Below are 24,569 nucleotides of genomic sequence, written 5' to 3'. Positions count from 1 at the left end.
GCCAGAGGTGACACCCAAGGACAGAGATAGAAAACTTCTGTTTTGCTTTCCAGGTCTCTGCCCCTCAGAGATCAGTGGGACACTTGCTCTTCAGAACCCTTCAGAACCAAGGACTGGAGATGTGGGGAAGTCACCAGACAGCCTCACAGGGCTGGAATGATCCAAGGCTGGACACTCTACAGGCAGCAATGCCAAGGCTGATGCCTGCTCAGGTATCCAAGGCTCAGCCACTAATGGAACTGGAGCTTGTATTTCCTCCTAAGCAGTACAGACATGTTTCTCCCATTCCTAACATGTTTAGCTATTTGTTTAGCTGTCCCAAGGGAGAATGTGTGAGCAAATGTCAACATCACAGCACAAAAAAAAGAAAGAAAGGCAGCTTGAAACCTGCTTTCCTGTCACCAAGTCTCTCCATACATTTAAGCCAGAGGAATAAAATGAGAAACTTAAGTTTGGCCAAGAGGAGGCTCCCCTACCCCTGCCCCCGGAGGTTACAAAATCTCCAGGTCCTGCCACTGTCAACCCCACAGTCCTAGCTGTCAACTGTCCGTCTTTCCTCCCAGCCTCGTTCTATGGAAGTCATTGAATGATAAGCTCTGATTTAGCAGGCCTCCTAGCCTCCACAAAGGGCTCGCGTATGGTTCTATTTCTTCTTGATACGGGCCAGGGAAGTCACCTGAGCAGGTGGTGGTGTCCTCACTGTACTGATGAGGAAATGAGGACCTGTAGAGGTTTAGTGACAGAATAAGAAAGCAGAACAACACTGGTGCCATCAGCTCCTTTTCACCTAGGCCTCCCAAGGATAGCACCCATGGGTGTTCATGCAAGATAGCAGGAAAGTATCAAGGCAACGAATGCTCAAGTGCTGCCCTTTACACTCAGGGCTGGCAGGAGGCACGGGACTGAGGAAGGTTGTCTTGTGTTAGGGCTTGATGGTATTGAGCCGCTTCTTGCCAATTTTTCCAACTGGCCGCTCTCCAAGTGTGTGCTTATTGGTTTCCTCTAAAAGTAAAGTTTTCTCCAGGACATAGAAACACGTTTTGTTGTTGTTGTTGTTGGTGGTGGTGGTGGTGATGATGGGGGTAGTGATGGTATTTTTTCAGCTTTAGTTTTTTTTTTTTCTTTGAGGGGGGTTGGGAGGAGGAAGAAAGGAAGGGAAGGAACGTGAACAAATGCAGTCCTGCTATTCAGAATACACAGTGTAGAAAATGACCTATGTAACTTGTGGGCAGGGGTGGGAAGAGGAAACTGGGGAAAAGCAAAAGAAGGGGTGATACTGTCCAGAAAAAGAAAATGTACTCATCACCTGATTTATGAAATAACTCATCTGTACAACACCTTAATAAAAACAATAAAATTATATATATATATATATATATATATATATATATATATATATATATATGTTTTGTTGTTGTTGTTGTTTGCCAGACCTGGAGCTTGAACTCAGGCACTGTCTCTGAGCTTCTTTTGCTCAAGGCTAATACTCTACCACTCAAGCCACAGTGCCATTTCTGGCTTTCACTGTGTATGTGGTACTGAGGAATCAAACCCAGGGCTTGATACATGCTAGGCAAGCACTCTACCACTAAGCCACACTCCCTGCACCCTAATGAAATTTTTTATTTATATTCATTCATTTATTTATTTTGTGGGTCATGAGGCCTGGGTGCTGTCCCTGAGCTCTTCAGTTCAAGGCTACCGCACTACCCTTGAGCCACAGCCCCACTTCTCATTTTCTAGAGGTTAATTGGAGATAAGAGTCTCAGGTCCTCTTGTGCCCAGGCTGGCTTTGAACCTCGATCCTCAGATCTCAACCTCCAGAGTAGCTAGGATTATAGGCGTGAGCCACCCACACCCCGCCCCGGCAGTTTGTTTATTTTGCTGGTTCTAGAGCTTGAACTCAGGGTCTGTCCCTGAGCCTTGTTGAGCTCAAAGCTAGCGCTCTACGCCTTGTGCCACACCTCCACCCCAAGGGACTTCTTATAAGGGATCAAGTTATTGGTGTTACCCTAAACACAGGGATCTGCATGGGCTGCTATCAGAATATAGGATTTAGAGGGTCCAAGGTCTAGGGTTCAAGTGGAGGCAGCCACATGATAAATGCCCAGCTGAGCTGCCTCGACTGGTTCTGGAAGGCACTTTAGGTAACAATGGGAGGGTTGCTCTTGCTGAGTGCTAAGGGTTAAAAGTTAATTGGGGTTAAAAGCAACTCAGTATGAACCCATCCCTGGCTGAACCTGCAATCTGCCCCGGAAATGCAGTGATGAAAGGCTCAAGGATTCTATTTTGACTTCTTAAGTGGCTGTGCACAGTTTGGTTTAGGAGACTCACATTTTTTTTATTTTTTGCGGGTCATGGGACTTGAACTCGGCCTGGCTGGGAGCTGTCCCAGAGCTCTTCAGCTCAAGACAATCGCCCTGCCCTACCCTTGAGCCAAGCTCCACTTCCCATTTTCTAGAGGTTAATTGGGAGATAAGAGTCTCAGGTCCTTTCTGCCTGGGCTGGCCTTGAACCTTGATCCTCAGATCTCAGCCTCCTGAGTAGCCAGGATTATAGGCGTGAGCCACCAGCGGCTGACTGTCACATCTTGAATTTGGGATTCTAGCATTTGGGATTTATCTACTAAAAGCACATGAGGCTCTCAGGCAGTGTGGGACCATGGAAGGGATATGAATGTCAGATTGTAGGGAGAGGAAGTCGATTTTGCCCAGACATCCATTAACTGTGAGCCCTGGTGAGTTAGAACTTCTCAATGTACAGAAGGGAAATGTTCCACAGACACAAGCTCTGTTTGGCCTGACCCCACACCAAGTTACCCTATCACAGCCCATTTATCCTGCAGACATCCCCTGTCCTACCAAAGCCTAGCAAGACCTCTACACAAAGAATCTGAAGTTGGGACTACTTTATTACTATTATTATTATTATTATTATTATTATTATTATTATTATTAAGAGATGGTGCCTTTCCATGTATTTGGCTCATGTGTTCCTCTACCTTCAGCCCACCAAGTAGTGGCAGATATATGGTACAATACTGTTTTGTATTTGGTACCCATTGCTTCCACAAGAGTTCAACTATGGTCCAACCCTCTTTGCAAGACTTCAAGTGCATCCTGTGCCAGGGACCAGTTACTTTGCAGAAGCTGACTGCCAGTAAAAGCAGAAAGGTGCTGGCACTGAAAACCACATTAGCATCATGTGTGCCAAACTCCATGAACTGTCACGCCTTGACCAAAAACTCTAGCACAGGAGGCATTGTGCCATGTGAATGAGGGTATCTGTGCTCTGTAAGACTGGGTTTTACAGGAATCTGTAAGGATCCTTCTAGAAAGATTTCCCCTAGGGCAGCCAATGAGCAGTGACCCTGCTGAAGTCTAGTCCAACGATGCACTAGAGAACAGGAGGAGTCTTAAGGGGGAGAACTTAGGCCAGGGTTTGCTGTGGACACAAACCCAACCATAATTTCCTGGTACAGGAAAAATAAGAGAAGACTTGGAGTCCACTCACTCTGTAACAGCAACTAGTATCTGCCCAATACCTTCCAGCATGCATGTTTGAGGGAGATTATCACAGCTCCATGTCCCTGATTCCACGTGGCCTTCCACTGCCCTGCACCTAGAAGATATCTGGGAGGTGCATGCAGAATGGACTGGAAGACTGAAGAGTCAGGTGATGGTGGAATGACAGCTGATACCTGGACTGCGCCTCACGTGTGTGCTCCTTGAGCATTACGAGTCCACTCTATAAATCTTGCTCTTATCTCATCTCATCACATCCCTCAGCAGAACCACTCAGCCTGCTCTGAATGGCCGAGTGGAGAGGTGGCACGCCTGCAATTCTCATCAAGGGCAAGGCTGTGCTTGCTAGAGGATGCCAAGGGTCCAAGCAGGGGTAGAAGTAGATGGTGGAGATTCAAGCAAGGACTGCCCACCAAGGAAAGAAACCCAAGGGACCTTACAGGAACCAGGAGCTAGTCAGGAGGGGCCTTCGTCTCCACTTAGTAACAGGCATGGAGGAATAATGGGCACCTGTGTGGTACAGACTGGCTGTGTGGGGATGCCAGGACAAGCTCTGCTATGGTGGTGGTGGAAATGTATAAAGAATCAAGGAAGGGTGGCTGTTCTTTTTGAGGGGGCACTGACACTGGGAAATCCTACAGATGGAGAGTTCTAGCTGCTGCAAGCCTAAAATGCCACTCCCAGAACGCAAATCCAGTTTGCAGTATCTGGGAAAGGCATAGAGGAGAACAGAGATGGTTCTCCCATATGGAGCAGAACATGTGCTCTGGGAGCTGGCAGCCCGGGGTGGCTATGCTACAGGCTGTGCCACACAGGGCTCCTGGTTTCTTCTGCGCTAGTTCTAAGAAGGAAGGGGGAAGTAAGATGAAGTCCACCGTCCCTGACATCAACGGAAGATTCCTAAGGGCCTGCGCCCAGGGCTCCTTCCTCAGAGATATGGCCCTGTCTGCAGGAAGAATATCACAGGCACTTGAAAGGCAGTTCTTGGGTTCACTTTCATTACTCCCCAAAACACTCAATGAAAAGCCATCCCTTGGTGTTAGACATTTTAAAACACACCCAGACTCCTTTCAGTAAGCTTGCATCTCCTCAGCCCCAGACTATAGAATCCAGACAAATCCTGTTAAATCCTCCACCGTCATTCCCAAGTTTCTTAGCAGATAGTGTGAGGGTTGCATTCTGAGGGATGCAATCAGTAGAGATGTAGACCTTTGCTTTCCCCCAGTATCTTCAGGTCTCCTCCCCACAGTCCCCTCATGCATGATTCCCTCTGGGGTGGGCTGGGCTGCCATGACAGCCTTGGTCCAGCGTGGCCTGTTTCTCTTGCCCTGTCTTTGGAGGACACGACTGCAAGTTTGTGTTTCTCAGCTGAAAAGCCAGATGGCACCTGGTGGTGGGCTGCGTTCCAAATATTTGATGCCAGAGCTACAACCCTTGTGGTTTGGGGGAGAAGATAAATATTGTGGAAAACCCACACAGTCATTTACTTAATGATTATAAGCCATCAGGGTTTATAAAGGATGGCCGGCTCTGCACAAGTGTGGCAGAAAGAGATGAAAACCAGCTCCTGCAGGTCCAGGTGGACAGACGGGAAGATGCAATCTTGAACTAGGAGGACTTAAAGAGGGTTACCTGGGGAGCTGGGGTGGATGGCTGGGAAGTAAGAGGCAGCGGAGAACTCAGACAGCAGAAACAGATTTGACTGCACCTAGACCAAGTCTCCACCAGCTGGGGGGGCGGGGGGGGAGGTAGGCTGTCCTGACTTCATAGCTTTGAGTTACTCCTCTCTTCTTTGGCTCCCAGTCAGGGGTACTCTAGACCTTGCTTGGAGGAAACTTCTGTCCTGGTAGTGAAAACCAGAGGGGAGGGCCAGCTAGGCAGGCAGTTGGTCAGGCTGGGGCAGTGGCCAATAGCTCAAAGGATAAGGGAGGCATTTGTGCTGACTCTGGCTACTACATGCCTTGAAAGGACATCTCAAACATTCAAGGAACAATACTACATGAAGTGTAGATGTAGTGGGACCCCTACTCGGCATGAGATCCTGATGAGCCAAGTAGTCACATGAGTATAAAAGTCCAACTCATGCCACGGTAGAGGAGGAGGCATGGGCTGCGTAGAAGGAAGCCACTGGGTCTAGTGGAGAATAGAGGGCCATGGAAGTAGGAAGTGAGGCAAAGGCATGCCAAGGACCCGGAACCTTGACAGTGCCCGTGCGCTTCGAGGATGCTAGGGAGTAAGGGCGGGCTGTAGCAGCTGGGGCAGAACATGCTGTGTGGAGTTTAGATTTGCCTCCCAGAAAGGCGCTTCTGAAGGGCTTTCAGCAGGGAAAATGGTAATCAGATTTATCTAAAGTCAGGCTTCAATCACAAACAGATTAAATCCCATGTGTACAAGGATGAGGTGCTGGGCTGGACAGAGGGAGAGGGTTAGGTGCACGGTTCCCCCATGTACCTGTGCTGTGCCCAGGACCCTGGCAGGGCTCCTTTCCCCTCTGAGGGCTAAAAGGGCCTTTAAGTGTGGGGGAATATGGGAGGGAGATGTTTATTTTGTCCTGGCAAGGGGAATAAAAATGTAGTCCCAGGAGCCTGGGAGGAGGCAGACAAGGGACACACACACACCTAGGCCCTGGAGGAACCCCTGTGGTGGAAGACAGCCACACCCCTTTCTTTCTGGCTCTCCTAGGCTTAGGTGCAAAGTCACTGGCCTGGGTTAGTGGCTCTCAGTTTTTAGCTACTAACATTTTGTTATCCACGCTGCATGTTAGAGAAGAGTAAGACAGGAACTACAACTTCACATAAGAAGGGGTCCACGTCTGCTTGTCCCCAAATCACTGTGAATGGGGAGTACTTCAGGGGTTAGACCAGTGGCCAGCTTGGTCCTAACAGTTTCTTTTCTTTTCTTTTTTCTTTCTTTCTTTCTTTTACCTTTTTCTTTTTTAATTTTTACCAGTCCTGGGGCTTGAACTCAGGGCCTGGGCTGAGCTTCTTTTGTTCAAGACTAGTACTCTACAACCTGAGTCACAGTGCCAGCTTTTTCTGTGTATGTGGTACTGGGGAATCAAACCCAGAGCTTCATGCATGCTAGGCAAGTACTCTACCACTGAGCCACATTCCCAGTCCAGTCCTAACAGTTTCTAAGAGAAAGTCAGTTCCAGATTCCAGAGGAACAGGTAAATGGTCAGGGGATGGCTCAGAGACCTTCTAGGCTATCAATCTAGCCCCTTGGAACTTTGGGGAGGGTGTCTACACCCTACCACCTGACTGTCAGGAGTGGACCTGTGTAGGTACAGCTGGTGGTGGAAGGCACTGATGCCCTCAGGCCTGTATCACATCTCCACCAGCCAGAACCCCATTGCTCTGGGGCCTGGGGCCTGGCCCTTGATCTTTTGCCCCAGGAACAGTAGGAGGGAGAGCTAACACCCTCTCTCGTCTCCAGTGCTTGGCACTGTTGTTCTGCTTCTTGAGAGGTGTCAGGTGATGGCTTGAGAGGCTCTCAGCCTCCTCCCTTCCTCCTTCCACACTCCTGGGGCCGGAAGAGCGATGGGGATGGGAATGCTCCACACTAGTGCTGCAGGGAGGGAGGGAGGAAAGTCAGGTGCCCAGGGCATGGGAGCCCTGCAGGGAAGAGTGCACAGGCCAAGCTGGCTCCGCCTCTTTCCTGCTGACGTCTGACCTCGAAATAGACTGGGGACTGAGTAACCTTGGAGGCAGGGAAGGAGGGGAGCCAGCACATCAAGCTGACTGACGAGCTCTGTTAACCTGGGTATTAGAAATCACGCTAGTAGCTGGGTGCGGGAGGCTCATGCCTGTAATCCTAACTACTCAGGAGGCTGAGATACAAGGATCCTGTTTCAAAGCCAGCTCAGGGCCCTGAGTTCAAGCCCCATGACCGACAAAAAAAAAATTACTAAAAAGCATAGATGGTCCTCCATGTGGGTTGGCATGTTGTGGGGTCTGGAATCTTCCAAGCAGCAGATTTACAGGAAGCCAAGAGCTGGGGATAGGGATAGGGGAGGTCCTGGTCACCCTCAGGAAGAATAGTCACTGGCAAACAGATACTACACTACCTTTTCTCCAAGCACAGTCAGCATCCGCAATTGCCTGTGTGGAGCTAGGCATCACTGTTACCTGTCACCCTGGACCACTTTCAGTGTCTGTTCCAGTGTCTGTTTTCAGTGGCCCAGGCTGGGCACCTGTGTATGCACTGGCCAGTCCCTTACCCGAGGTTGCCAAGCACTGTCCCAGTGTGGCAAATAGTTTTATAAGGAAGACCAGAGTGGCCTCTCCCTGGGGCTGGCAACAAGCAAGACAATTACCAGTACAAAACACAGATTGCGGGCCTCATGGCCTTAGAGTCTGCTAGGTTAATTTGGCCTATTATTATGAGGCCTAATACTACTTTTTTTTTTAAATGGTGCCAGGGATCAAACATAGGGCCTCACATAATCGGCAAATAGTATTCTACCATCAAGCTACATCCCCAGTCCTCAGAATCCAAATACATCTAGATATATATTTATATATCTAAATATCTATATCTATCTATATAGAGAGAGATATAATTATAGGAGTTTCTTTGTTGTTGTTCAGTTGTGGGGCTTGGACTCTGGGCCTGTGCATTGTCCCTGAGCTCTTCAGCTCAAGGCTACCGCTCTACCTCTTTTTTTTTTTTTTTCTTTTTTTTTTTATTGTAATTAGTAAAAGGTTACATGATATTTGCCAGATAGAAGGTGCATTAATTCACATACATTGATACCCTTTCACATGTCTCCGCTCTACCTCTTGAACCACAGTGCCACTTCTGGTTTTCTAGTGGTTTATTGGAGATAAGAGTCTTTGGTGACTGGGCTGGCTTTGAACTGTGATCCTCAGATCTCAGCCTCCTGAGTAGCTAGGATTACAGGTGTGAGCTACCATGACTAGCTATATAGTTGTTTTTTTCTTTTTTCTTTTTGTTTTGTTTTGTTGCCTATACTGGGGTTTGAACCCAGAGCCTCACACTCTTGTTTACCGTTTTTGCTCAACACTGGTATTCTACCACTTGAACCCCATCTCCATTTCTGACTTTTTGCTGATTAACTGGAGATAAGAGTCTCTCATATTTGTCTGCCCAGGTTGGCTTCGAACTTCAATCTTCGGATCTCAGCTTCTTGAGAAGCTAGGATTATGGGCATGAACTACCAATGTGTGACTCAGAATCTATATTCTTAACTTGGGCTGAGGCATTCTTGGTCAGTGGCCTGCGAACCAGAAGCCTTTGCCTAATCTGGGAAGTCTTGTGGGAGACAGTTTCTGTGACAGTGAAGGGAAGATACCAAAACTATATGGACATTTCAGACCAGAGAGGCTTGTTAGCCCTGGGCCCCTGTAAGCTCATCCCATCAAGGTTTTCAGGGACTTTTTTTTTTTTTTTGCCAGTCCTGGTGCATGAACTCAGGGCCTGAGCACTGTCTTTGGGCTTTCTCAAGGCTAAAGCTCTATCACTTGAGCTACAGCACCTCTCCTAGATTTTTCCTGACTCTTCGTGCATGCTAGGCAAGCACTCTACCACTAAGCCAAACTCCCAGCCCCATAGGGACTTTCTTGATTAGTGTGGCTAAGGTAGTTCTTTCCATATCAAACTAAACATGCCTTCGGTGGCTCGTGACCCTTCCTTGTGAAGTCACTCTTAACACAGCATCTACTAAGTGTGACACCCTTATTGCACTTCCCACTGTGCTCAAAAGCTTATTAAGATGTACCTTTGTCTCCTTAGCTAATCCAGAAGACTTCCAGAGCTCATGCTAATTAATCACACGGCATCATTAATATGCACCCTAATTGTTTGGCTCTGCTTCATCACACCCTTCTTACTCATGCCCCACACATCTTTCTGCAGGCTTCTGTGGCTCCTCCTGCTCCTTCAGGGACTGAGGTGTACTGGGGAATGCACAAAGGCAGACTTTAAGTCAGTGTGTTTTGCTGGGACTTTGGCCACACTAAGAAGTGCCATTATTACTTTAGGGTAAGTGCTTTATGTAATTAAACATTAAACCTAGAGTGCTATTTAGAAGGACACAGGGTTCTGCTTGTAACACACACTGTCACAGAAAGCGAGCATCTTCAGTCCAACCTCCCATAGCCCAGGAGGGCCAGCAAGTGCTTTGAACTATCTCTGGGACAGAAGAAGGAAAATAGCTCTAAATATTTAAACACATTCCATATTACTCTAGGATTATGGAATGATTGCTGACTATAGGTGGTTGTATTTTTATTTCTGAAATAAAGCAAAAACAAAACAAAGCAAATAAAATAAAACAAAGAAAACAAACAGGAGTGGGAGAGGATATGAGAGCAACAAGTGATATCTCCTTAAAAAGCACCAAGTTGTAGCTTGGTGTGGTGGTTCATGCCTGTAATCCTAGCTACTACAGAGGCTAAGGTCTGAGGATCACGGTTCAAAGCCAGCCTGGGCACTGAAGAACCTGAGACTCTTATCTCCAATTAATCACTAGAAAATGGGAAGTGGGGCAGTGGCTCTGGGGTAATGTGGTAGCTTTGAGCTGAAGAGCTCAGGGATAGCGCCCAGGCCCAGAGTTCAAGTCCCATGGCTCACAAAAAAAAAAAAAGAAAAAAAGAAAAAGAAAAGAAAAGGACACCAAGCTGTCAGGGGTATGGTGGTACCCATCTGTAATCCCAGCGACGGGAAGCTGGAGAAGAGCTCTACTTTGGGGTCAGCTTGGGCTACACAGCAAGAACCAGTCTCTGAAAGACTATAAAGTAATTTTTAGCTCTTTGCTCAGCAAGTCTGCTTGGGACCCGGCTCTGGAGGAAATGGCAACATTCACGTGTATGCATGCACACACATAGGTAGACAAGGGGCAGAAACAGGTTTGGCTGATGGCTGAGGAGGGGAGGAGGTGCACCGGATTTTTAATCCTTGACTGCGATGCTCACAGGCAGGGAGTGTGAAGCTCAGGGTCTGGCTGGGATCTGGGGGAAGCATGTATAAAAATGGTCATGGGCAGGCACAGTGCAGAAGGTCCCCGGCAGGGATGAACACACCCCACGGAGACCTACTTGGAAGCTCCCCAAGCAAACGAGCCAGTTCGTGAGTGTGGGCTGTGGGTAGAGGCCATAGCTCCACAGAGCATTGCTGGCTTGGGGTTGTGCATGTGTGTAGGGTGGGGGCAGCCCTGGGGCTCTCTCTGGGTGGGCTGCTTCTCATGCCCACTCCAGCTTGGCACCTGCTGTACTTTCTAACTGTAAGAAGTGGACTTTGGGTTTTTATTCTCTGGCTCTGCATGGGCAATGGGCACCTGAAGTTCTAGTTATAAATGCTTCGCTTTCACAGAGTAACATGTAAAACCCACGAGGGGGTACTGAGGGAGACCTACAACTCATCCTTCTGTGAAGTATGGAATCACCCGATGACACCCACCTCCACTCAGCTTTATGCATTTGGATTTTTATATAATAGGATTATGCTAAGATGGGAGTGGGGACAAGATTATAGCATGTTATTTTTTTGTGTGTGTGTGGATGTAGGGCTTGAACTCAGGACCTGGGAGCTGCCCCTGAGCTTTTACTTGGCGGCCATGTAAACTTTTTGATCCCAGCTGAGCCAGCTGTATGTTACAGGGTGTCTACTCAGGAGGCTGAAATCTGAGGATGACAGTTTAAAGCCAGCCTGGACATGAGAGTCTGAAGGACTTCTCTCCCATGAATCAACACAAAGCTGGAAGTGGAGCTGTGGCTCAAGTGATAATGTGTCAGTCCTGACAGAAAAAGGTTAGGGATTATGCCCAAACCCCGAGTTCAACTCCAATTGCTTCCCTGGTGAACTAGGGAATGTGGCAAGGAAAAAGAGGTACAACAAGGGACACCAAGGTGCCATGGCTCCAAGTGCCTAGAAATGAACTGGCTTGCTTTGGGAGAGTGGTATCTGCAAGTCTGTGCTCCTTACTCTCCAGGCAAAAGAGCAGGCTATGGACATCCTCACAGGGTCAGACACCTGACAGGATGAACTAGCGGGGGAGGGGAGAAGGCTGAGGGGTCTACCTGGCCCAGGAGCCGGAACACAACCCCCACCACCTGGAGGGACCCTGACTAGCATTGAGTGGCTTCTGAGGCTGAGTGGGGAGCAGGGGGTCTGTACAGAAAACAGCATTCCTTGCTGCTTGGTGACCCCGAGCCCCAGAACTGGTTTCAGCTGATAGCGTGGAGGAGGGCACTGGGAGTAAGCAGTGTCCTCGGAGCTGCAGCATCAGGTACTGGCTATGGGGGATGCTAGATGGTGGGCTTAATGCCAGCTGACAGAACCCATGTCCCTAAGTGTACCATTCTCATTGAGCAGGAGGGAGCATGGGAGCATGGGGATGACAGAAGGGGAAGAGGGAGGGGTTATCTGGTGTCCTTGGAAACCAAAGGGCCTCTGGGGCAAATCAGTCAGCCCAGGTAGGACTGGAGGCTGTGTGTGGGCCACAGCAGGGCTGCTGAGACGATGGAGGCAGGCGAGGGTTCAGGGGTCCTGTGTACACCGTGAGGTGACAGCAAATCTGCATTAAGTGAGTGACAGGTAGCCTGAATTTCATTTACAGAGGGATGAGAAGCAGGGAATGCACCCCAAAACTCAAGGCCACTCTCAAGAGGAGATGCAGACACATAGCATGCGTGCGAGAGAGAGAGAGAGAGAGAGAGAGAGAGAGAGAGAGAGAGAGAAACACAGGCCTGTCCTGGGTTATTGATTTCCTTGGAAAAGAAAGAGACAAGCTAATCCTTCCACATCTGTCACTCTAGTCTAGTCTGAGTGTGATCACTGGAGGTGGGCTCGCTTTGTATTAAGGACTCAGTGAGCAGGCACCTACATTTCTGCAGAGTGGGGAAAAATTCATTCTTCCTTGAGAAGCAATGGACAAAGTAGACCCAGGGCTCCCTGGCTGTGATGGGCTCCCTTCCATGGACAAGTCAGGGGAAGAATGACCAGCAAAACAAACCCACCCCCCTGGAGCCTTCACAATAGACTGGGGTGAAGCACTAAGAGGCAGCTGGGTGGGGGGTGAGGAGAAAGGACAGGAGAGGGGCTGGGTGTTCCTGGCAGACTTGAAGGCCCCCGAATCCTCCCCATCCCTGGCCCCATCCCTCTCCTGCTCTCCTGTTTCCAGAAGGGATTAACCTGTCGGGACACAGAAGTTCACTTCCTCTGTCAGAGTTCCTGTCCATTCCTCCCAAGCAAAAGCCCACCTTTCCTTCTTCACCAGGCCCCATTTCCTACCAGAGTCTACTCCATAAACCTGGGGGTACCACTGCTGCAGAAAACAGTCCAAGCATGCAAACACCACAGGGGAGTGCAACACCATCATCATGAGAGTGCCCACATCTTGTGAAGTCACCACGGCTCCTCAGACTTGTTGCTTTGTGTTGTCTCTTCTCACTGGTCCTGGAGGCCTCTAGGCCACCTCCTGCCCCAAAACTGGTAAGAATAAATATTCAAGAGATGGCAGCAGTGACCCACTTATTAGCAGATGCCACAGCCGCAGGGCACAGAGGCGGAGGCTGGAAGTACAGAGAGCATGCCAGAGGAAGAGAGTGTCCTTGGGAAGAGGCACCCAATTCCAACCCTACTTGAGTCACTGGGATAGGTCAACCTCACTACTTAGGAGTGAAGGACGAGAGACAAATGCTCAAAATTGACAGCAAGCAAGGCACACCATCCCAACCCCTGAGAAAGCTGGCCGGATACCATGTGCAGGCACACAATTACCCCCCACCCCCACCCCCGGCTTCTCCCCAGTTAATACTATGCTCCAAGGAGTGACAAACAGACATTTCCTGTCCCCCAACCAGCGCATTATAGTCAGGGGCACTGTGTAAGCAGAGCATGTGGATCTGGAGTCTTGGCAAGTGGAGCAAAAACCCGAAAAGAGCTGGCACTGGCTGCTTCATACTGGGACCCTGGGGAAGCCACTATCTCTAAGTCTCAGTCTCTCCTTCCACCTGCCCTTCCCCTTATAAAATGTGGTGATGCTATGTACTTTACTATGTGGCTGGAAGGCCTAACTGAGAAGCCTGGAAATCAGTGGTAACATGGAGGGGAGAGGAACGAAGGTCAGAAGGAACATCCTCAACCAGGGCTGCACTGCCATGTGAGCATACTGCTCCTTCACAAAGGGGATACTTTCTCCTTGAGTGGGCCTATTTTAGAGAGAGACCACTTGGTTGACAAGGGGAGCAGGGAACTGACCTTCTGTTAAAACCAACAAACAAAGCCCATTGTTGCAGCGTAAGTCAGAACCAAAGAGGGATGAGAAACATGGTCTCCTGCACCTCCAGCAGACAAGGCCTTGGTGAAGGCCTGGAAGGACTCTTCCTGTGCTAACCTTAGCTGAATCTAGGGGTGATCATTCTCTAGGGAGAGGCTGGAAGGCAAAACTCCCCTGTGCTACAAGCTCTCCAAAGGGTACGGGGAAGGAGGGCAGGAAAGATGTCCTCAGTCTAGAGACTGGTCAGATACCTGTAGGCTGCATTTTTGCACCAGAACCACTTGTGCCTGTAAGCTGGATCTCCCAGTTCCTGAAGGGTACAGGGTGGCCTTGTCCTGTCCCAAGGCAGCCAACAAGGGGCCCTTGTTCAACAGAGCCAGTTTATGGCTGGGTCTCCAGCCAGGATAAGCCCTGCTTTGCCATCTGTGCTCAGGCTCTGTTGGGCCGCTGCCTGCTGGTGACCCAGGAGCTCCTGCCCACCAGTGAGTGGCAGGTGTCACCTATTTTTCTGAACAAGAAGCTTTCAGCACTCAGGGCCTCAGTGTCCCCTCAGGACTTCCTTCCTGAAGGAAGGGATGAGTCTGAGCAAGGGGTGGAAGGCCAGGCTGGATGATGCTAGCCCCATGGCAGTAAAGAGCACCTGAGCAGAGGACAACGGCACAGCTCCCAGGTCCAGGGACAGATTCTAGTCGTATACCACTTGCCCAGGAGCCCTTAGTTCCCAGGCTCTGCAGCAGAGGAAGGAGTGAAATTCCACATTCTGACTCTGTTCTCTATCAGAGCCAGTGAAGTTCTGTAGAAAGAACCCCAAGACATGCTCCCCAGGCTGGGGACAAGGTTACCCGCCTGACAGGGCTAGGGCATCTGACACTTTCCCATTTTATCCTTCAGAGGAGGAGGAGGGTTGAGTGGTGGGGGCCTGAACCTCCAAGGTCAGCTGATGGAGATCCTGATGAGAACTCCAAAGGGCCTTAATGATAGGGCCCAGGTCATTGCCAGCTCCAGCTGTGGCAGGCAGCCCGGATATCCAAAAGCTTGAGGCAGCCAGGGCCTTGGGGGACCCTCTGCTGGCAGCACCCTGCTCTGTGACCACAACAGGAAGGAGGAGGAGAAACTGACTCATTTCAACTGCACAGGGAATCACAGGAAGTGGCTGGGGGTCGGGGGAGGAGGAATTTTCCATTTGTTAAGGTCAAGGGCTTTGGGAGATGACTGGGAGCTGCTGAGAGAGAAGCTCCCCTCCTGTACATAATCATGATGCTATGCACAGGTTGGCCTGGGATAGTTAATATCCCAGTTATTCTCATTCTGTGTGTGCTTCTCAAGAGCGTTCTTGGGAAGAAAAAGCAGAGATGGTTTCCAGAGGACTTTCTGAAAATTAAGCCACAATATAAAAGCCTATATCTTTATCCTACAGAACTTACTATCCCGGAATAGCAACGAGGCCTTCTTAAAGATGCAGGCCAGGGGGGGCAGAATTACCTGAGACAAAAGCATAGTCCACACATGAGGCAGGACACTGCACTCAATGTACCTCCACCGGCTCCCAGCCCTGCTAAACATTTAAGGTGGAGCCTGGCTCACTGTAAAGTTAGAACCAGCTGGTGGTGCAAGGCACACTGGCATCTCCAGAAGGCATGGACAGTCTGAATGTCAATGGTAAGGGCAAGGGGAACAGACGCCCCTCCTCCCCAGACTGAAGGAAGCTGCTTGCTGGAGTCTGGCTCTCCTCCCCTGCAAGGAAAGGGAGGATCCGCACAGAGATTCAAGCCCCTATGCAAAGGGTAAACAGGCTTACTGTTTGGGAGGACCAGAAACTGGGGACCGGGTACATACAGAGCATAAGGCAACTTTCAAGATGAGGCACAAGCCTTTCTGCCCTGAGTTCCATGGAATTGGGGTGGAAGAGGGCAGGCAGAGCAAAAGCTTCAGGGCCACCAGAAGTCCTGGGATGGGCCAGGGAGAGGCAAACCTTGGGACCCACAGTCCAGAGAGCAAGCTCCACAGGGACAGGCTTCCTGCTAATGCTACAGCCTTGGCCTCCCAGGTCTGGAGTGTTCACAGACACTGGGGCAATTAGCTCCATGAATTATAAGTGAATATCTGGAAGATGAAGGCAGAAATGAATGCCTGTCTCCTTCCTGAGGGGTTCCTTCTATTTGGTCAGTTATGAGGCTCAGGGAGAAAGGTTTCTATCACATGGAAGGTTTATAGGCACAAATAAAAGAACAATTTAACAAGATAATAATAATGCTTCTGAATAATTTACCAAGCAAATGGCAGCAGCCAATACTCTGTACCTATATTGCTAATGGGGGGGGGGGAGTATGTGCTGGGTCTACAGACTCCAGCAGCTTCCCTGGTGAGGACCACAGGAGGGACTTGGCTGGTCTGGCTCCTCCCTAAAGCCTTCTGGGTCCTCCTGTCCACTGTGCAGGGAGAGAAGAGATTCAGAAGGGACTTACACTTTTGCAAATTTTGCTGTCTGAAGTGTGGTGAAAGTCGCCACTAGTGACTTGGGCCTCTAGCCTGCCTCTCCTGGTCCTGGGCCCAGGCCCATGGTCAAAGAGCACCAGACAAGTGAACTTGCTGCTGACTTCCACCTGGCCTGTGGTGGGAGGACCAGAGACATAACTTTCCTACAAGGCAAACACCAAGGCATCCCTGAATGCACAGAGGAGAAACCCAGACCACTGACAAACCAATCTAGAAACAGAGAGGAAGCAGGTCTCTGTGGCCAAGGGCTAAGAGCTAGGGTGGAAACTGAAAGGCAAAACCTATTCATTCAGTGGCCCTTAGGGTTATCCAGTCCAGACCAAGAACACAGCAAAGCCTCGTGAAAGCCTTTGCCAGATGGGTACACCCAAGTCAAGAGGTCACTACTAGAAAGGCTTGGCCTCTGTCCTGGCTCCTGCTTCCCTCTTCAAAACAGCTCAGTAGCCACATGCCAAACTGTATCACCCAGCACACCTCAGGGTCTGCTAGGGCTGGGGAGGACCAACAAGAGACAGAAAATATGAATAGATGCTGGGAAAGCTGAAGGGAAACATGTCTGTATCCCATCTTTGAAGCAGGAAGAGATAAACAACTGCCTCTGGCATTGTGTCTTATTACTGACACTCATCTGGCATATTATTTAGTTCCACCCCCATCATATCAAGGCTGAGCCTGGCAATTCATCTTCCTTAGTCCACAGGAGGCAGGAAGATAGGAGGAGGGTTGGGCTGATCCATTCCTGTCTGCAGTGCCTGTCTGTGGTCAGGATCAGACTGTAAGATGGATTAGGGGTGTGTGTGTGTGTGTGTGTGTGTGTGTGTGTGTGTGTGTGTGTGTGTGTGTGTGTGTGTGTGTGTGTGTGTGTGTGTGTGTGTGTGTGTGTGTGTGTGTGTGTGTGTGTGTGTGTGTGTGTGTGTGTGTGTGTGTGTGTGTGTGTGTGTGTGTGTGTGTGTGTGTGTGTGTGTGTGTGTGTGTGTGTGTGTGTGCGCGCGCGCGCATGCGCGCGCCTGTGTGCTGTTACTGGCAACTGAACTTAGGGCCTAGTGCTCTCCCTTAGCTTTTTAGCTCACGGCTGGCACTCTGCAGCCAGAAGTAGAGCTAGTGGTTAACTGGAGCTATCAAACTCACAGACTTTCCTGCACAGGCTGGCTATTAACTGCCATCCTCACATCTCAGCCTCCTGAGTAGCCAGGATTAAAGGTGTGAGCCATCAGTACCTGGCAAGATGAATCCATCTTGCCTGTCTAGTCAAGAGACCCAGCCTCTACCTAGATGTTCCTGAGCTGACCTGGAGTAAGATCAAGACATAGAAGTCTCTGGAAGGTGAGATCTGGCATTCGCGGGGCTCGCATAGTGCCCCTCGAACCCTTAGCTAAAACCACAACAGCCCACAGTCCTTGCAGATGCCAACTCAAACCATGTCTGCCTTTGAGGCCTGGTTGTCACAACACTGGGGAGTCTTTGTCATACCCTCCATTTTCTGTTAGGGCTAGCAGTGTAGAGAGGTGCAGGCCTTCCTTTTTAGAAAAGTGTTCAACCGGGAAGGGAAGGTGGGTTAAACAGCCCCAGCCACTCACCAGGTAGATGCGGTAGGCGTCAATTCTGCGCAGGGGCCCCCAGCACAGGTCAGTGTCATTGGATTTGGAGTCTTTCTCCACGTCACAGGAGTCATTTCCAGCAGCACTGCTGAGAAAGCAACAGTGGACTCAGACTCAGGGTGGCTCCCCATTTGGTGGGAAGAGACAGAAGTGACTCCTTACAAACACATAGGGTTTCCGTGCCAGCACCATTTCCCAATGACTCAGGGTCCTTGATGGGACTCTAAATGGCAGGAAGGGACAGCAGTACAGAGCATGCTATTAGGGACAGAAAGCATGGCTGGCTGTGGTGTGTGTAAGATAGGGCCTTGTGTGTTCTCATTCCTCTGCCCTGACTGGCCAAGGAGGACCACTGGGCTATGGCTGACACAGTATGTGCTAGCGGGGAATACTCACCAGGTCACCTGCATGAGGGACAAGGGCACAGCTGTAGCATAGATGGCCAGGTCCCCGTACAGGTAAATGATGATGCAGAAATAGAATAAGTTGACCCCCACTGAAAGCAACAAAGCCACAAGTTAGGGAGCCAGAAAGAGACATTTGCGTTCTTTTTTGATGATTAAACCTTTACCTCTTTCCTAGCTTTTAGCTCTCCAAGCCATATGCTTTCTACAAAAGGTGGAAAAATGACCCCAAAGTCCTGTTTCTTATTCTGGCTGGTTAGAGAAGTTCCAAATTTAGGAAAAGAGAGAGAGAGAGAGAGAGAGAGAGAGAGAGAGAGAGAGAGAGAGAGAGAGAGAGAGAGAGAGAGGGGGGGGGGGGAGGATATGTACAGTCTGAACTTAGGGTACTCTATCACTTGAGCCACCAAGAGCACTAGGGCCAGGGACCCTCTGAACAATGAGTGGCCTTGAGACATTGCTATTAATGAACCAAAGCACAAGCTGGGTGCCAAATCTGTAATCCTATCTACTTAGGAGGCTGAGGTCTAAGGATCCTGGTTTGAAGCTAGCCTAGGCAGGAAAGTCAATGACTCTTATCTTTGACTAACCAGCAAAAAGGTGTGGCTCAAGTGGTAGAGTGCTGGCTTTGAGCATGAATGCTTAAGAACTGCATCTAGACCCTGAGTTCAAGCCCTAGCATCAGTCCATATGCGCATGTTCACACATATATACACCCACACAGACCTGAGAACCGGTAAGCTGGTGGAAATAGAGCGGCATACTGAGGCTGCAACTGAGTGTGTGAAAGCCTTTCATGCCCAAGGATCCTGAACTCAGATTCAGACTCCATGGTTTCTGATGTATCACCCAACACCTGGCAGCCCAGGGTAGCCTGGCTGCTGTGGAGAGACAGCGTTCACCATAGCTTTCCCTTTCTTTCCTATGAGAAGAGCCAGCAAGGGATAGCTGGCTCTAGAAGGTGGGCTATGCTATGGAGCTTCCCCTCCAGAGGCAAACCTTCTGTCTGCTTACTGCAGAAGGAGCCTCAACTGGAAGCCAGAAATGTAGGGCTCTTGTCCTAATTCTATCAGACAGGTTTCTCCACCTTGACAGGTCCCTGAATATCTCTTATCTTGTACTTTGAGCAGAATTCCACTTGCACCATCTTCTGCTTGTGACTCTAGTTATAAGGATTGGGGCAGAGGCTCTGTAAACAGCAGCTAGGTTCTACAACCTAAAGGTGATGGCCCCCGACAGTCAGTCTCCAACTCCTGCTCAGAGGAATCGCTCAAGTTTTGGTTGTCACTAGGTCTCAAGTGGCTGTTTTCTCTGAGCACAGAAAGAAAAATGAAGTGACAGTTCCCTTCTAATCCTGGTAGCTCAGAAGAGTCTTCAGGATTCCCAGGGGAAAGCCCAGGACATGTTACTCCTGGGTTATCTGAGGTCAGCTCTGTTCCTTGGAATTTTGGGGGGGAAAAGATCAGGAAAACATGATTTTCTAAAGGACCCATAGAGTCTGGCACCTGCTTTTTTTGAACATGCTACTTGGAATGTCCTTCCCTACAGGTTAGACATGGCCTTGATGTCTAAGTTCAGTGACCTATGGGGCTGTTTGTCACACATGCCCAGACTCTAGGTGCATCTCCAGTTTGCCTTTTTGCTCTCTGTGAGAAGGCACTGTCCCCTCCCTACTGTTTTCCTGCCACCTGCCAACAGCTCCAGTGTTGGCTGTTTATAAACTGCTGCCGGCCCTCCCTAATCAATAAAATTCCATTACTAGACACAAAGTAGGAAAATCAATGAACTTCCTGAGAGGACATCAATGACTAGGCTTGGCATTTCTAATTACAAGACATGACTGGGGATCCCAGAGGAGCACTCTGTGGAGGCCAAAGGCAAAGGTGATATTCTGGTAATCTAGGTTATGGATAGGGTAGAGTGTGAGTCTATACACCAGCTCCTATTGTGGACAACTTGCCAGATCTGAGGAGTTTTGACTGCCACCAGCAGGAGGCACTATATTGCCCATGATGCTCAGGACACCCCCTGCCCACAAGCCCCTACACCACCACAATGAAGAGTTATCTGGCCTAATATCACCAGTGCAGAGCTTGAAGTGCAGAGCTTGACGAATCCTGACAGAGACAGCAAAGAAGCTCCTCTAAGCGTGGGGCTGCCACCACACAAATGTGCCACTTCCTTTTAGATGTGGGTAAGCTGGAGTCTGCTCCATGGGGGAGAAAAGACAAAGCAAAGCACTAGTTCCTAGAATTCTTACAGAAACCAGGGCAGACGGCAGAATACAAGGCTGAGAAAGCAGGCTTAAAGGTGTACATGCTCCCTCAAAGGTGCACCTCATCTTCCAAGCTTGCATTTGGAAGGGATCTGCTGGGCTATCAGGAGGAAAGGCTTTCACCCTCTCAGTCTAGCGGATGGGGACTGGTGGAAACGGAACAAAGGAAAGGCACAGTGGTCTGGCCGAACACAGCCAAGCTGTTTTTGATGAATCCTGAAAATCCTCTAATGAGGTTGATTCCAGGAGGGAGAAAAGGGAGGCAGTGCTAAGCCTTGGGCAGTCTGTGCCAATAATCATTTTTGGATGGACCATCAAATCACACAGCTGATAATGAATGGAGTGGCTAACGTCCCAAACAGCACGCCAGATTCTGCAGTTCCCCTTACTTTAAGTTAAGCGTGGCCATATTCAAGACCAGGAACAACCCAGGGAAATAACCTACTCAGCAAATGGGGGCCTTGATAGAGGAGCAGAGTGTCTTCTATGACAGCTATAAGGGAAAGCCCTTACTAAGACTCTGCTTGGGCAATTAAAAACGAAACCCTTAAACAGCTGGTCTTCAAAAATAAATAAATAAAACAAGACTGGTTACAGTTACATGATGCTATCTATGGCTGGCAGACCCAACCACCTGACACTAGTGGATCCCTGCAGACTGTAGCCAAATGCCAGCCAGGAACGGGCCAAGAGGGGAGGCAGCCAGCTTGTTATCTCTGCTCTTCAGAGCTCCATGCCTATGGCCTGTGCTCCTAACGCCCTCTGCTGGCTACTAGGGGGTAGACACTCAGGTATGCCCATGGCGCATCCTCTCACAGTCCAAGGATGTTAGTTGTCCCAGACAGAACAAACAAGTAGGAAGACAGCCAAGTCAGAAGCAATTAGCAAGATGCAAACTCTCCAATGGCCTCCTGGGGCTTCCTTCTTTGGAAAGTGACATGGTACTCTTTACCCCCATTAGCTACTTCTTTATTCTTCATACCATGGGCAGAGAAAACAAAACAAAACAACAAAAAACAAAAAACAAAAACAACAAAATAAGGCAAACCTCCCTGTAGGCTCTCCTACTCCGTGCTGGCCTGCCTGCCCCCTCCCTAGGCAATGTGGGGGATTCATTACATAGGCCTGGGCTGCAAGGAAGGTTAAACTCTACCTTTATTGAAGTCCTTACCTTTATTGAAGAACATGGAGGCCATCTGTCCCATCTCCACACGGTCTGTGATTTCAAAAAGGTTGGGAGATGCTCGTCTCTCTGTGGGACCGGAAGGATATGGAAGGAAGTAGGTCTTCAGTGGAAGGGTTCTCAGAGGTGCTGCTGAACTCTGTAAATTCCTCTTGCCTAAGGGAACTTCCAAAGAGCTTAAAATCTTGGGAAAACTTCCTAATGATAATGGATTCAAACATTTTGAGTCCTTTTTTTTTTTCTTTTTGAGGGTGTGTGTGCTGAGGATGCAACTCAGGGTTCTGGTACATGCTAGACAAGTATTCTACCACCAGCTACATTCCTAGGCATCCCCCATCCCCATATCTTTTCCCTTTTGCTGGTACCAAGGATTGCTTCTCACTTGTTCAGGATGCTTGCTCAGCTTGCATTCTACCACTTGAGCCATGCCTCCAACCAGGCTTTTTTTGCTGGTTAGTTGGAGATGGAATCCTGAGGGCTTTTCTGGCTTTGAAAACATAATCCTCTGGATCTCAGTCTCTTTACGAGTGGCTAGGATTACAGGTATAGTCACCAGTGACTGGCTTCCAGATCTATATTTTTGAAGAGAATTAGGAATGTCCCTTATGGGGTGAGAGGGAGATCAGGTACCCGGGGCCCTGGTGTGACTGTAAAGAGGCAGTGAGTATGAGGGTTAAGTGGGAAGACGAAGCCAGACATCCATATTAACTCCAGTGGTTACAGTGTATAGAACATGGCACTTGGTCATTTCAATTAAAGTAGGAGAGGTAGGAAGCTGAGGCCCAGGGTTGAAATAATGTGCTAAACTACAAACGTTAGTAAGAGGCAGTGACCAGGCCAGGGCCCGGGCACTTAAAGCTTATACTTTATTTACTTTTCTCTGGTGCTTTTCTCAAAACCGATCGTAGGCAGGAAATGCCAGAGATGTCTGTGAGGAGACTCTCCAGGGCCCCATCCACAGAGCAGTGTCACAGGGAAGCATGGGGCCCACCTAGCAGCCCAAGACTTACGCACAGACAGGATAGGCCGTTTCTCTGCCCTCTCGTAATTGTCCTGGCTAAGGACATCACTGTCAGAGGCTGTGGAGGAATCATCATCATCATCTTTCTCCTGGCAGGCAGAAGGTCAGATGAGGAGGAAAAACACAAGGGAAGAGAATGAGTGTACAGCCCTACAGAACCCCAGGCAATATGGCGTTCATCACCTTCACCCTTTCTTTCCAGTTATCTGATCAGGAAGCTCTCAATATGTCTGCACTGTCGTATAAGAAGCTTCCTGGAGACAAAGGTTCAAAATGACCAAGAGAGCCAGGTGGGAGTGTGAGGCCCAAGGCCACAATGCTAAGACAGAAGACCCTTTGTTTGTTCTCCAGGCTTCACTGACTACTGAGCTGCATGCAGCCCTGGGACAGGATGGAGTTCTCCAGGCATGGGAAGGAAGAGCAGGCTGCTAAAAATGTCTTGGGGACACAAGTGACTGGAGGCCCTACAAAGAGACAAGGGCAACACATACCTTGTGGGTTTCCATCCTCTTCCAGCGGAGCTGTGCATTGGCTGCAGCCATAGCCTCCATTACAAAGGTGGTTGTCACAAAGCTGAGGGGAAGGCATGTGTTAATGGCAGGAAGGAGAGTGCAGGAGGTCCAGTGTTACCTGATGAACAACCAACCCACAGCACTAGTTCTTCTGAAAGCTTTCCCTAGAGAAACTGTGGGAGGGATTTTTTTTTTTTAAACTGGCACAGGCTGTAGGGTGTATTTGTGATACACAAGGGGTGTGAACTAAACTAAGGAGAAGGATGCTATTCAAAGAGGAATGTGAGTTAAAGGTGAAGTGACACAGGGCAATGTCCAAAAGGGGCCTGCTGGGCAGACACAAATGGTGCTCTGAGTTGGGAGGAGAGGCTGATTCACAACGGCTTTCCAGAGCTTCTGGAATGGTACCAGGCATCTTTTTACCTCTCCTTCCTAGGACACACAAAAATGGCCAACTCCTGATTGCAGACACTAACGCAGCATGGATAACTGAACTGGACTGCAGTTCTGGAATCCATCCCATTTTCTTTGGCAAGACTTTTACTTTCAGAATAATCTGGCTACTATTAAAATAAGCTTACATTACTCTGGCCCGAATCTAAAGAGGAGCTGGGAGGTGGCAAGACACTTTGTCATGAAATTGGGCCAGGGTGGAGAGGGCATCTTTCCTACCTGGTATGCAAACAGGAGGCTGGGCACTGGTGGCTCATGCCTGTAATCCTAGCACCTCAGGAGGCTGAGATCTGAAGATTGCAGTTTAAAGCCAGCCCTGGCAGGAAAGTCTGAGACTCTTATCTCCAATTAACCATTAGAAAACTAAAAGTAAAGCTGTGCTCAGAGTGGTAGCATGATAGCCTTGAGCAAAAAAGCTCAGAGACAGTGCCCCAGTCCTTAGTACATGCCCCATGACTGACAACAACAAAATAGTAGCAGCCAGACCACATGATGATCTGTTGACGCAAGATACGGTGCTGCTGGCCCTCTGATGACACGGGTGGCTTGAGTCTATTCTTGTCACAAAACAACTTGGGGTGAACGTCTACCTAGCTCTCTCTTCAGGCCAGCTAGCTCTGCTCCCATGCCCTGGAGTGTTGACCATAGATGAGTGACCCTTCAGTCCCGTAGTGGGGTGGAAGGTGGGAGAAAAGCTACTGGAAACCATAGAGCCCAGCCCACACCCCTCCCAGAGAGGGGTTTGGGGAGCCAGGCCTAATAGTCCAGTCCAATCTCATCAGCACTGTTAAAAATGGCTTCTCGTTATCTTGCCTAACTGTCCATTTTAAGGGCTTTACATTCTCTCTTCTTTTTGGAAGTGAAAC

At 49.3% G+C, this 24,569-nt stretch overlaps 1 protein-coding gene across 2 annotated transcripts in view; it reads right to left on the bottom strand.

Annotated features, from left to right (window-relative positions):
• Slc38a12 (solute carrier family 38 member 12) overlaps positions 1-24,569 on the bottom strand; it is a 54,326-nt gene that overhangs the window by 18,061 nt on the left and 11,696 nt on the right. Inside the window, exons 4-8 of one of the 2 annotated variants that reach the window (XM_090350240.1) lie at positions 23,230-23,311; positions 22,728-22,827; positions 21,706-21,786; positions 18,255-18,354; positions 17,838-17,946 (exon numbers count right to left, since the gene is read on the bottom strand). In XM_090350240.1, coding sequence (XP_090206366.1) covers positions 17,838-17,946; positions 18,255-18,354; positions 21,706-21,786; positions 22,728-22,827; positions 23,230-23,311 — 472 coding nt within the window. The remainder of the gene's footprint in view (positions 1-17,837; positions 17,947-18,254; positions 18,355-21,705; positions 21,787-22,727; positions 22,828-23,229; positions 23,312-24,569) is intronic. The other variant, XM_090350241.1, reaches the window with a different exon arrangement.

The sequence above is a fragment of the Megascapheus bottae genome, chromosome 17 (genome assembly GCF_031878675.1).
Source record: "Megascapheus bottae isolate mThoBot1 chromosome 17, mThoBot2.hap1, whole genome shotgun sequence".
NCBI lineage: Eukaryota > Metazoa > Chordata > Mammalia > Rodentia > Geomyidae > Megascapheus > Megascapheus bottae.
This window is presented reverse-complemented; position numbering and strand designations above follow the sequence as displayed.